The 14,976-nt window shown below is 25.5% G+C and overlaps 1 protein-coding gene across 2 annotated transcripts in view; it reads right to left on the minus strand.

Moving 5' to 3' along the window:
- Window positions 1-14,976, minus strand: part of LOC114122743 (prolyl endopeptidase FAP) — a 218,834-nt gene that overhangs the window by 137,396 nt on the left and 66,462 nt on the right. Inside the window, exon 2 of one of the 2 annotated variants that reach the window (XM_027985497.2) lies at window positions 7,848-8,302. The exons of the other annotated variant lie outside the window; for it this stretch is intronic. Coding sequence (XP_027841298.1) covers window positions 7,848-7,907 — 60 coding nt within the window. The 5' untranslated portion in view covers window positions 7,908-8,302. The remainder of the gene's footprint in view (window positions 1-7,847; window positions 8,303-14,976) is intronic. 2 annotated transcript variants of the gene reach the window in all.

Raw genomic sequence — 14,976 nt, forward strand, 5'->3', positions numbered from 1 at the left:
TACTTTTAAGTAGTAAGTCAATACTCGAGGATAAAATGATTTCATTTTGTTATTTATAATAAGCATAAATACTTACTATATTTTCAACTCATTCCTGACTATTAATAAATATTTGGTAAGTGATAACTGATGGTTTTACACTTTTTATGACTGCCTTATCTGGATAATATAATATTTTTTGGTTTCTTTTTAAATATGTTTTTATTTTCTAGAAACTTCCAAGTATTCAAATTATAAGTTAATAATACTTTTCCCAGTTTCAAATTAAAACCCTATATAACATTGTTGGTTCTCTGTCTTTGGCATAATACAAGTTCGTATAAATTTCTGGAGATAAATGAAAGAACAAATCGTCTTCTATCATACGTTGGTTGTCCAGAAATATTTGTTGATACAATATAAGTAGTAAAGTTAACAACGCTTTCATTCATGTTATCCATTAAGTTATCGAAAATGTCTTGCAAGTTGTATAATAGTATGAATAGTAAAGGCATTCAAACTGTAAAAATGGTGAAGTTCAACTTCAAATAAATTATGTTGAATAGTAAGTTTCGTTCTATTTCGTTGTAAGTTTATCATTCGTTAGATTGAATTTCTTTCTGTACGGTTAACAACAACTTTTACTTTGAAATTGTCCATACTTTATCGTAGTATTTCGTTTAGTATCAAGTTAGGCACTTATTCTTTGGCTACTTTTTTGATTCGGAGAACAGTTTCATTCACTTTAACGGCTGTTTCATCCGGTGAGTGTTTTTGAATTTTTCAAATCCCTATTTGTTATACACTTTGCGTTACAGATTAATCAATTTTTATATATCTAATATTATCTGGTATGATTTTTGTCAAACGAATGAAGTCGAAAACAAAATGTATTGTTTATAATTAATAATTTGTTATTTTTAAATTAAATAATTTTTGAGTTACGACTTGGCATCATATTAAATCGGGCGGTTTTCAAGATATTTTTCTTTTTTTCTTTTAAGAAATATTTCTTATTGGAACATAATGGTTTAAAATGAAAATCCCTATGAATAAAATCCAATGGTTTAAGTCATGGTAATTATAATTTGATTAAATAATAATTTTTTTAAATTAGGCATTTTGAACTACATGGATTAATCGAAAAATATATTAGACTATAACATATTTTTGGCTTAATTTTATAGGACAAAATAGATTTAACTAAAATCATAGGTCTAACATTTTTGGACTTAATATTATTTGAACTTAATGAACTAAACCAAAATTTTGCTACTTCATATTTTGAGGTATGAAAATTTAAAATCACTTTAAACAAACTTTGATTTATTTGATTTAAATACAACTATAGTCAACCACACTAGCTGTAGTAGGTACGTTTTTATAACAATGGGTAACCAAGATTCTTTAGTTGTTGACCAACATTAATCTACACAAATTATAAAAAATATTGTAGTATTTGAATGATTATTTAGCTAATTAACAGCACACTAAAATATATTTATTTATTAACCTATCTTTAATACGTATATAACGATAAGAGTATCTAATCATCGTTGATCAGTAGTTTATTGTCTAATAATTAATAGTTTATAATCAATATTTCACTGTTTCTTAATATATTATTATTTAAGAAAATATAACATCAACAAATTGTTATTTATAATATTTCGAAACAAAAAAAAAAATTATTTATGGACTAGTTGCTTAGACATTTAAATTTTTTTTAACTTAATATTATTAGATGCATTTGTTTTAATATTTCAATAATATTTTATTTATAACTATTTATTGTGCTATGGTGTGTACATTAAATTTGCGAAAACTAATATTAATCAAATATAGTACTAAAAAACAAACTCCTCAAGAGAGCACCGATAAAATCTTAGTACTCTGAATTTGAATAAATTAACTCATATTATATAACTCACATAGGTATAATAATATTGATAGGATCGAATCACTAATGGCCTTCCTTCCGGCCAACCGCTCAGAGCTTCTATATTAAACACCGGAAATTGTCTACCCTATAAAAGTGTTAATAGGCTATTTTGATGCCAAAATTCATAAGCTTAGATATACAACCCATTATAAGGTTAGTTAAATAATGATCTCTTTCAATCGATTATATAATTTAAATCCAATTTTGAGTAATTTTAACAAAAAAATTACTTAAATTTTAAGCAATAAATTATGTATTATGATTTCTTATACAATATTGCATCGTAAACAAATAACAAAATTTTAAACACGGTAAACAATCAAAGTTCAAAATTTCTATGTATTGTTAAAGAATCAAAAATTAAATAAAAAGATTTTTATCAATTAAATATACTTTATGTAAGTTACCACCTAATCGATTTTCGTACTTAGTAAGTTTAAAATTAAAATATTGACATTACTAAAATAGTCATTAAATCTCAATAATAAAAAATGAATATCAAATAACACAATAAGCTACTTAGCTATATTATTAATGTACCTATATAAAAAAACCTCCGTGAAAATTAAATTTTTTTAAAACTAACATTGATTACTCACAATCTCTATAGGAAGTGAAATTCGCAACTAAAAAACAGTTTAAAACACTAATATTCAATTTCTTATTGTGTGTCAATCATACTTAACAGGAAATTGTGTCGTTTAGTTCATAAACCGTTCTATTCATATTGATATTTTGTATCCCGAGATTTTCGTCGGGTATCAATGTATCATTTTTTAAATTTTATCGACAGGTTATTTTTTTTCTAGTGAAATTATAAATTAAATATTCAAAACTATTAAATAAATAATGCATCACTTAAGAAGGAAAATATTTCATGTAATAATAATTTTAAATTTTAAATATATAATTATAATATATTATATATTATTATATATTATATTATATTATATTATATTATAATTATAGAACTGTGTTTAAATTTAAATACAATTATTATTTACTTATATTGTTAATTTTTAATATTATTATTTTAGAATGATTAATTGAGTTGATACTTTATTGTAAAATTTAAAAATCTAGTAACTAATCCTAAATTAAAAAAAATCCTATTCTATATATTTTTATATAACTGAATTAAGAATAATTAAGTGGACACTTATTAATATATTTCATTATATTTTAATTGAGATTTACATTAAATTAATAAATATATCATTCATATGCTATAAATACCTTAAATATATTATACAATAATTCAAGTAATAGGAAATATCAAGAAAATATGCAATCAGCAAACGAGTAAACTTTTTTTCAAAAGAGAACCTTCTAAATAGCTTGTAATTTTTTTTCTAAATATTTATGATGTTTATAAAATATATTTTGGCATAATGTCATAATATGAATAAATAGTCATTTTAAAATCATTAAAACTTGAAAAATGAAAACGGAACTTTATTTTTATAAAAATTAATTTCAAATACTATTACCCGTATAGTAACACCGTTTAAAATTTAAGCAGTTTAACAAATAAAATAAGATTTTAGTTTAAACAATAATGCCACAAATTATTAGTTATATGTATTCATGGGCGTCATATGATTGCACTATTCTAATCGGTGATACCTTTTTAAGCGTACAATTTTCATGCTATATTATTTTTACGTCTATGCAACGTTGTAATATACGTTTAAAATATATAGGTGCACGGTAAATCCTATAATAAAAATATATAAGTACATTACTGTAGTAGGCTAATTTATTACTTACTATAACTGATATCAGACAAACTTCCTGCCACTAAGAAGTAATGGTTATAATATTCTAAGTTATAATTTTATATTGGATCAGAATTATTATCTTAACTGTGATTCCCCATACAGTTATGAATATACCTAACTATAATTGCGCATGTTGTGTCACTATACATATTTACTGTCAGTAAAGTTCGTGTTTCAGCTGTGTCAGTCAACTATTTTTTTTCGCAGTGTTAACATTTTATATTTATTTTTTTGAAAACCAAAATTAAATTTGGCATAATATATAAGTTTGAAAAGACGAAGTAATTTTTTTAGTAGAGAATATGTACTCATTTCGATGTATTAGATATCAGCAGATGGGTATGTTAGATGGAGATTTTGTAGAAAAAACAGTGAATGTCTATAGTATCAACTGATAATTCCATTTTAGAAAATACTAGTGAGGATAACTACCCTATAAATTCAATTAAATTAATTTTTTTGAGTTATTTACATTTGAGTAAATGTATTTATCATTGTATTTAATTATAAAAAAATAATTGAAATTTTTAATAAACGATTTAGTAACGTTAGTAATTTTACGCGAAATCGTATGCCTCTAAATAGTAAAAATCATGTTCTTTGTTATTTCGGCACTGCGCGCAATTGTACTCAGCCAGTATTCATATTAAATATATTATATAGCTTAAACATGTTATACTAAATTCAATATATATTAAAGAAGTAAGTTCTTAAGAGCCAGATATTAAATTTTGTTGTTTAACACATTTATCAAAAATTAAAAATTAAAAAATTAAATAAAAAGAATGCCCGATTCATAAAATGTGAAAATATAAAAATATTTTTAAAATAATGATAGTAATATAACATAAATAAGATATATTATGACAATATTCAATCTAATTATTTTTATGTATACGAATAGAGCACTTTAAATCGTTTCCATTAAAATTATAACTATTTACATATTCACTGTATTTTATTTTTAAAAAAATGGCAATGAATATTTTTGGTGAATTACCCTTAAATATTTACTATAATATAATACTGTTTTACATACATGCCGTTCTGTAGTGTTTTCTCTAACGTTAATAACTTTTTGTTGTGAATACTTTATGGAAATTAATAATTTATCTTTTTAATTTTGTAGAAGTCAGATCTACAAATTAGGTACTATATCAAATTTTTGAAAAAATAAATAATAAATAAGATTGTGTAAAACAAAAATAATTATTTTCAACAATGAAATTGAATAACACATTATTTAGAAAAAAGTCATCAATTACGACAATGTTTTAGGAGAATCAAATTACAGGATTATTATAAAAAATGTATACATTTTTACCATGTAATAGTTATTAAATATTTAAATTTAATTTTCATTCTAAATATTTATACTATATCTATAATGGCTAAACACAAAATAATTTTCAGAATAAATCCCGTTGGCAATTAAACAATTTTTCGAATTCCTATTAATAGATCATGTACATTTACAATTAATTGATCAAAATGCAAATTAAAAAAATGAAATAGTAATTCTCAATCTCATGAGAGTGATTAAAAAAACGCATACAATAGGGGATATTACAATAATTATTCTTTTAAAATCGAAATGATTGAACATAATATCATCATTATGTTCTTATTGGGAAACTCACCCAAATGCATCATTGGTGTTGCAAAACTTTTTTTTAAAGCAGTTAAAAGATAAAAATAGATCTGTCAATAATAAAATCTCGTTAACTGTTGATAACTTATTCTTCTTTTATTCCTTTGAATTTTTTCTTCGTATCACAACATAAAAAAATATAATTTCAGTTTAAGCCATTAATTAAATCAGTAATCATTACGGAAAAAAAAGAAATAATGAGAGGGAAAAATGGTTGAAATTTTTAACAGTGGCAAAGTTTGCTTCAATAAATACAAAAAAAAATGATTTCACGAAATTCGTTGTTCGACAGTAGTAAGACTATATATACGTGATATGGACCTAAAGCCGAGAATTAATTTGTTGTGAAAAAAAAATAAACATAAAAACATAAAAATGAAACGTATATTTTAGGTATTTGTTTTGTTATTTTCGCTCCACTCTGTTATTGTTGTATTCGATCACGTCTGTATATCACTATCTGATAGTTGACTAAATACCACACACAAAATAAACGTTAAATGTTTTAATAAATTGCAGTTTCTCTAAGCTCAGATAATTGTTGGGTGGCTATGCCAGTTTTAATTAAAAACTTAATTCGTTCAAATATAATTCATTTAATTGGACTCTCGGGTTTTGTTTTAGTATTCATTGAGCACATAAACTCACTTCACTGCAGGTCACATCATAAGAGCTTATCGATCCACCTCAAACTGTATTGTTGTCCGAAGAACAAAAGTAAAAATGTATTCGTAACACGCACACATATAACTACGCCAAAAATAAAACAAGTGTGATAAATAAGTGTTATTAAATCTTTAATAGTTTAATAGTTATGACGTGTAGAAATACGACATTGTCTTAGGAGTCTGAATATGTGTGTTATTCTTCGTAGAAAGTACTTGCAACTGCTCTTGCAAGTATATTGTGCAGGTCACATGGGTTATTAAAAAAAAAATAATACTTAACAAGCAATAGCATATTATTAAATACGATATGAATTTTTTTTAAGTTCAGTGAAATACTGGAATATAAAATATATAAATTATATTATGATATTTTAAATAAATTAACTGTAGTTTATCTGAATATATTATTTATACAATTTTCTATACTAACAATAATGTTTTAAAAACTTTTCGTTGCATAAATAAAATAATAATAAAACAAATATAGAGTCATTATATTTGTATTTTATAAATCTACGGGTTCTCTATTTATCTTACAGGAACATATCTATAAATAAAATATAAGGTCATTTGAAATACTGTCATAAATAATTTTTGCGATGTTCTAACAATTTCATCACAGTGCATAAAACATCAGGTGTTTTTTCCTTCTTTTCAATACAGAATTAATCATATAACACCTGTTGAACAATGATGTCTTGTTACCATGGTAACATTCTTATCTGAAATTAATACGCTCTAGTAAAATCTACGCTTAAGGGCACTACGAACGATAATATTATAATAATACACATCTCAAAAATTTAATCATGTCGTTTATCGTCGGTATTCGTCCCCAATCTATCCATAGTTTATCACTCAGAAAGACGGATTTCGCGTTACAAGACAATGTTCACTTATTTTGATTCCATGATAATTCCTTGTCAGTTATAACCAATTTCGTCGTCAAAAATGATTTAAATTCCATCAAACGAAGTGAATAAAATCTTTTTAACTATACAGAATTAACGCTTCTTGTATGGTTACAGTTAAAGTTAACCAAATAATAGCTTGAAACAGTTATGCTTAGAACTATCAGCCAAGAAAAATAAACTGACTGTCAAATAATAAAAATACTATGCATAATACATAATATATTATCTCAAAGAGTATTTGTACAATATAATTGATGGCAATTATAAAACCATGGATATTTTCAACATTTTCTTGGTATTTATATATTTAACTAATTTTCGTTTTATACTGCTCTATTTCCATATCTAAATTTTCACGATGGCAAGGCAAGGCGTTTCATAAAACACCTGCAGCTGTATTTTCACACGTTGACGGAATCACGAAATTATCAGAGATAATAATAAATCAAGTACTAATAAAGTGCTGTGGAAAACGTTGACGGGTAAATGTCAGATTGGGTTTCTCGTGGTGCAGGGGCGCAAAAAAAATAATATAGGTAGATATTATTATTATATTCGATATAATACGATATGTATATATATATAGGTACGAGTAACTACTTAGATAAGCTCACACATTATAACTATAATATATATATATGATAAAATGCGCATTCGATACCGTCTCATTTTTTTCCTCCGGCCTCCGTCTAATGGACAGACGAGCACCGATATCAATATCTCTTCGTCGCGGATCTCCTATTTGTGTACTTACGTGCATTGTATATTAGCGTTACCTATATAATACGTATATGTCGACCTCGATACCCATAATACGCATAACATTATTATCATGATAATATGTTATATCATTATAATGCGTCATATTATTATTATTATTATTATTATGTTGCACACTGTTGTGCTACTCACCTCGATGCCCTTTTCTTTGCCGGATCCACCACCTCCGTGGGAACTCTGCACGGTGTTCATGGTCGACTATCGTTTATCATTCCGCACGATAACGACGACTACGATCTTTTCTAATGTGCCGGAGTCTCGACTACGGTACTGATATAACTTCCGATGTTATTACCATCATCATTGTTGTTGTTGTTTATTCTGGTATTGCTGTTATTGTTGTTTCTATTGTCGCCGTCGTAATCAATGTATACGCATGACATTATTGCCGGTGATATCGTGGCTATATTTTACGATAATATAACAACATGATCGCGTCGACTATTATAAATAATTATAACAAAAAGTAATGATATTTTTATTTTAGACTATTATATTATATCATTATTATAGTTATTAGCAAATAATAAAAGTTATATTGGTAACAAGCGGCGTAAATTTGGGTGGCACGCGTTCGTCCTTTTCACCTAAAAAAAAATGTTCAACAAAACAATGAATCCATCCATGTACTATAACACGCTGAATATTATGTTAATTATATCATATATTATAATATTGATATTACTGTGATCCGTCGGAACGGGTTTAGCAGCGGACTCGATGTTGTGATTGGGATGTTTACAATAATAATCGCGTTTGTCTCGTATTTATTTCGACGTGTGTTTCAAAAGGTACCGTATTCAATAAAAACTCTTCGTAGCATTTATGTTTATTTTACCGACGAGTGTATTTATTTTCAAACATATCCTTGAAAATAATAATATAATTTTATTTATTTCTATAAATCGATAATAAATAATAATTTAAACCGTGTCGCACTGTTGAGTGTTTTTCACAGTATGATTTCCTAATCCAAAAATGGTGCAAACACAATACGATCCAGAGAAATGTAGTTAACAATAATATATTCAGGTATTAATACTTACACAATTTAAGACTTATCAATTTTAAATATTAAACACGGCATGGGTACTCGTTACTATACGCTTATTAATAATAATTGATTAATTCTATTTTAGAGTTAGATAAAATATAATATACAACCACAGAGTAAAATATTTATAATATGTACAATATTAAACTTCACATTAATAAATATTAATCCCTACAGTGGCATAGCTGTGTGTAAGGATATAAATATATCAATATTTAATTCCCACTTGGAAAACTCAAGAATCTCATATTATATTGTGTCTATAAAATGCACATAAAATCATTACACGAAACAACTAAACTTATCAAAATACATTTTTCCGTGCAATATCAACAACTTTTATTCGATATATAAAAAAATTAATAAGTTTGAATCATCACTTTAAACTAAATGTGCAATTAAGTAAATCCATTTTCAACATTTAATTATCTTTCCTTATATATGATAAAACTTTTACGTTACTAATAGCCCATGTATATTTTAAACATTAATCATAGCCATTTTTATAATACAATAATATAGATTGTAAATGAATAATAAAATATGATAAATTACAACAAACTACAGGTACCGATTTCGATGGTTCAAGTTCATTCAAGTGCACAAATAAACATTTTATTTTTTTCCGTTTTGATTTAATATTGTTAAAAAATATATATAAAACGGTTGATGGCCATATATTTCAAAATGAAATCACTGTTTAATAAATATACGTAAATAAATCAAATATTTTATTGAATATTAAAAGAAATATACATAAGTATAAAATTGATTTTTTTTTCCCAAATCAAATTATCATCGAATTAATTCTATAAACATATAAACACAATATACTAAATTAAAATAATTTACTTTAAATCTATATAACTTGGTATTTACTATTTAATTGTAATGAATATCGAGAATAATTTTTACACACGCACTATAAATGTAGTACAATAAAATATTGATATTGGCCTATGAACTTTGAGTTTATACATTAATACATACATGTTTTATTTTAAATACCAATTACCTACTATTGTAATGGTATAATTAATTATTCATCAATAGGTACATCATTTTAACGTTTCCTTAATTCAATTATTATAGATTATAAATTTGTTGTGCTAATGCGATTTTCATTGATATGCATATCATATGGCGATTATGAAGACTTACATAAACTTGAATATCATCATTTGCAGTAAAAAAAATAAATAAAGACCAAAAACCTAATATTGTGGCCATTGTAAAAAATATTTTTGAATCAAATCACATGACCCAAATTTAAAGTTTTAATATATAAAAAAAAAATAGACCTGTTAAAACTTAGCTAGTTATTCTTCGAAATACGAAATACGTGTTAAGATTTTATAAATACGGTGGTGTATGAGATTTCCATTAAGTATTTGTTTCTTCGGACTACTGAATATTTACGTTGTAACCTTTATATCCACCCAATCTCCTACCCTATTATTGTATGCATAATACAAGTTATGTTGGTGGATAAAAACTATTTAATATCTCCGAAAATGAATAGGTTTAAAACAAGATAATGAATATTTTAAAAATTCAAACATCACATGGGAAATTTTAGACGTTTGTCACAAAACAAAATAACAAACTACTTTTCTTAAATATAATCTTATTAAATTTCCGTGTTCGTTATAAAAGCTTCATAGAGCAAAACATCTTTGTATTGGACACTTAAGAGAACTTAAAATTTCAAACGCTAATGAAGTGAGTCTCATATTTGTAAGCAGAGGATCTACTTTATTATAAAAAGGTATTAAAAACATAATTTCTTATTTATACGTAACCGTATTATAATTATAACATAAAATTAATTTTATACGGTTTATATATAATTTTTATAAAATGTTTTTTTTTTTTAATAATATGATAAACACATTGTATTTAATGCATTCACATACGTAACGTGGAAGTTTATTTGCACTTCAAAATAAGTAATTTATATAACTAACGTAAACACATTATATAGACAGTAGTATTTATTCTGGGCAAGTATGAGTTTCCACTATAGCCTTAAAAGACACAGTTTTAACAGAAATACACGTATTTCGCAGCCGAAATAACTTTTAAGTGGTATGAATATTTATTTTAAAGAATAATATTCTTAATCCATTGACTAAAGAGTTTGTAACTAGAACCTAACTAGAACACACCATAACTACACAACCACCATAATATAGCTCCAAAACTCGTGAAATGCAAATTTTATGAATTTACATCATAGGATTACCAATTCTTCTACTAATTGTATATACATATATTTTAGTGTTAAATGAATACGCAGAGATGGATAAAACTTAAAATATAAAGAAATACATTTCTTAATAAGAGCTAGTGGAAAAATAAACGTGCTTTGAACTTATGGGTTAATGATTTATTATAATATAGATTATAGATACATGTTGTACACAATAGGCTTAAAAAAATTATAAAGTATGAGCACACAACAATAATAAATTTTTTTTATATTTTACATTACTAACTACAGCAGTTTCAAAATTATTCATCCATGTTTAATTACATACTGCCGCCGTCTCAAGTCGGACGATTTTATGGTTTTATATAATAAAATAATTATGGAATGACTTATAAAATATATATAAAATAAAAAATGATCATAAAGACAGATTTGATTGATAAAAATAAACTTCAGCTAGTTAAAACGAATAAGGCCGAGAAAAAATTATCAAGAATTATTTTTCTTAAAATAAAACGAGATAATGAAAATAAAAAATAGATATTTATTAATACTACACCAACTTGTTGTTGAGTAGGGAATAAGAATATATTATTATTGAGTTATTTACGTTGTCGGCTCTGGTAGTAAATTTTTTTGTGGTGACCTATATTCACGATCTCTCTTTTTCTTCTTCTTTCGCACGTTTGATATTGGTTTAAATAAATTTTCAAATCATTAAAAAGTAAGAACACGTGAAAAAAAGTGATATGTAATATGTATATCAGCATTTTGGGTTTCAAATGTTAAACATTATCAAAAACTAATAAAAGATAATAATGAGAGCAAAATCATAAAGTATTGCTCTTCCAACCACAGAGGAATATCGTAAAATTATAACCATGTTTATTGAAATTAAGTGCATGCATCATTCATATAAATTTAAAAGCATGTGTGGTAGATTTTATAACCCATGAAACAGAGTTTTGTTATTGCTAAATAGTGCTGCACCGTAAAACTGTCACACAAAACAACAGTTATATTTTTTACTGCACCTCTATATCACCGATATTGTACCTTTTCCACTACTGTTTTTGAAATGAATGACACAATTGCATTATCATAATGTTTAAAACTGTTCTGGACATAAAAAATTGACACTAATATGACTGATATATTAAGAGGTATGTTTATACCACACACGAAAAGCCGATATTATAAACTTAACAAAATAATGTGATTATAAAGAATAGGTAAATAAAACATCGAACGAAAAAAAAAATAATAATTAATTAATATAATATTTTATTTAAAATACCTATTACAATTATACAATATTTATTTGATCGAATAATAATACTTTTTTTAATTATTTTAATTTTAGAATCGAATAATAAGAATCTATCAAAGAAAGATCTAACAACTGTTCTCTGAAGTAAAATAGTAGGTTGTATAAAATGAGCCAAATAAAATATGAATTTGAGCACAAAAATTGTGATCGAAATCGAGTGTGAACATAACGATATAATATTATATACTTATATGTATCTTCTAGTTATATAACGGCAAAGAATGGTGATCAGTAAAATCGCTTCGGCCAGCCACGATAATGTATTACACACCGAGGCGGCTGAAAAATTAAAAAAATAAAACATAAAGACCGAATCTTCGGTCGAGCTGGTAAGAATATTACTCATTAGTTGTGAGTATAGAGCAGAGTTCATGACTATCCGACATTTGTAGACACACTATATAACTTAGAGCTAGAAAATACCCGACAACACACGGTCAGGCTAACGTTCTGTTCAAGCCACCAAAATCTGATACAATTTATATAAAAGTCGATATTAACACTCCGCACACAGCACTGGGGCAATTAATCATTTTTCCACTCAAGTCCAGCAACCTCCCCCCCCCCCCCCAACACACCAATGCCGAAAAACTAAGAGTTTATATTTGCGGAAACCGTGAAGTAAATGAGTGCATGTCGGCTTACCAACGAAATATTGGCGGCTATCGCTACGTTCTAACATTACGAAAAAGTTTTCCCGTTTTGTCATTGTCCACGATGTATAAAATGCCGTCGCCTTTTGGACGCTCTTCGAACTCGCCCATTACATGATATTGCCGTTGAATAGGTATGCCATACAAAATATTTTAATAAATATATATATTTATTAAATCTACACGTAAAGTCCACGTGACTATGATAGCCGTAGATCACGTTTTGCGCGATCGGACGAAATGCGAGAGCAGTCAAATATTTTTCTTCTTTTATCCGTCAAGAATTTTTGTCTGCAATACCCCATCGGCATTTAAGTACACCGCGATTACAGTTAGGTTAGGTACGCCAATAATAAATTCTCAATGGCTATTGTTATGCTTTCGTTGAGGTCTTCGCAGTATCTCTACGTATTTCAGTATTACAAGAAATTTTCTGTTTGTAGTGCACACGTTTTTAGGATGCAATAAATTAAACTTCTGAGAAATAACGTAACTGCCTATAGTACAAAATTAAAATACCACCACTGTCTTAGATTCGTATCATCAAACTACATCGATGGCCTTCCATATAGGTTCTGATAAATAGAAACTTATGTAATTAATTGTTCAGAAATAATAGATCAGTAAACTATTCATTTATTTTTTTTCCACTCAAATTTTGATTACAGCTTTTGGTTACCAATTTAAATCACTTTGATGTGCTATAAGTTATAATGCATTGCATATTTGGTACGTTGTGGGTATAGCTTAGATACAACCATTCATTTAAATTTCAATATTAAATATTTTAATAATAATTTCCAAACCTAGAATAATATAAAACAAAATCAAAAAGTTTTGTAATAAATGTTAATACAAAATCTATATAAATAACATAATCATTTATTCAATAATTATTATTATTTGATATCTTAAATAATACACGCTTAATTAAAACTCACTAGTTTGTTATAGCTTTTAAATTTTAAAATGAAATTGTTTATTAATTAATATAGTCTAATTTTCATTTTAAGCGTCCGATTTTTACTTAAATTTTACCAAAACTACAAAAATTGTTTTAATAATATACTGTATTAAAATAAATGATACATTAAATAAAAACACACTTAAATGTAAAACCTGCTATCGGATATTATATTCACGTGTCATATATTATTATCAATTTTACAAAATTCGATATAATCACAAATACACAATAAGCGATATAAACTTGTTTTTATTACAATTTGTATTCTATGTCATGTGTTGTACCTATAAAATGTTTACATTAAAAATATTTTATTTTAAATTAAAATTGCAAGTACTAACTGGCTATTCTGTGATAAATTAAATCATAAATACTGAAATAACTAACTACCATCGTTTACTACTTTTCAACGAAGTACTTAGTATTTATTCCTTTTTAGATGAAATTTACAATTTTATTCAAGCAATATAATTATTATTACTATAATCATTAATTTTAATGTACTTGCATTTTGAAATGATTATAATAAAACAATAAAAGAAAATGTTTATTGTAATTTTACTTACCAATTGTAATAACTCATAATGTAAATAAAAATGTTTAATAATAATTATAATAAAATATTGATTCGTTTTATATACAATTTGAAAATGTATATTAGTATCGTTCCCTTGGTTTTATTTTTAATATTTCATTCGAAAATATTCGGTGATTCATTTAGTTCATATTTTTTTTATAAAATTGTCAAATAAATAGGAAATTACATTAAAAATATCATACAACATACTATATTAATTATCAAGTAACTTTCGAGTTAAAATCACTAAAGAAAACAATTTAATATTAATGTCCTATATCCTATAATATATAATGTGATTGTATGTACAAATTTCTAAAAAATTACTATCATAGTGAATAAACTATAATAACCGTTAAATGTAATAGTTATTGATGTATACTAAAACTTATTTCCATTTTACACAATGGCATATATATTATATCATATTATAATCGATATCATAAACAATCAATATGTATTAATGTA

The sequence above is a fragment of the Aphis gossypii genome, chromosome 2 (genome assembly GCF_020184175.1).
Source record: "Aphis gossypii isolate Hap1 chromosome 2, ASM2018417v2, whole genome shotgun sequence".
Classification (NCBI taxonomy): domain Eukaryota; kingdom Metazoa; phylum Arthropoda; class Insecta; order Hemiptera; family Aphididae; genus Aphis; species Aphis gossypii.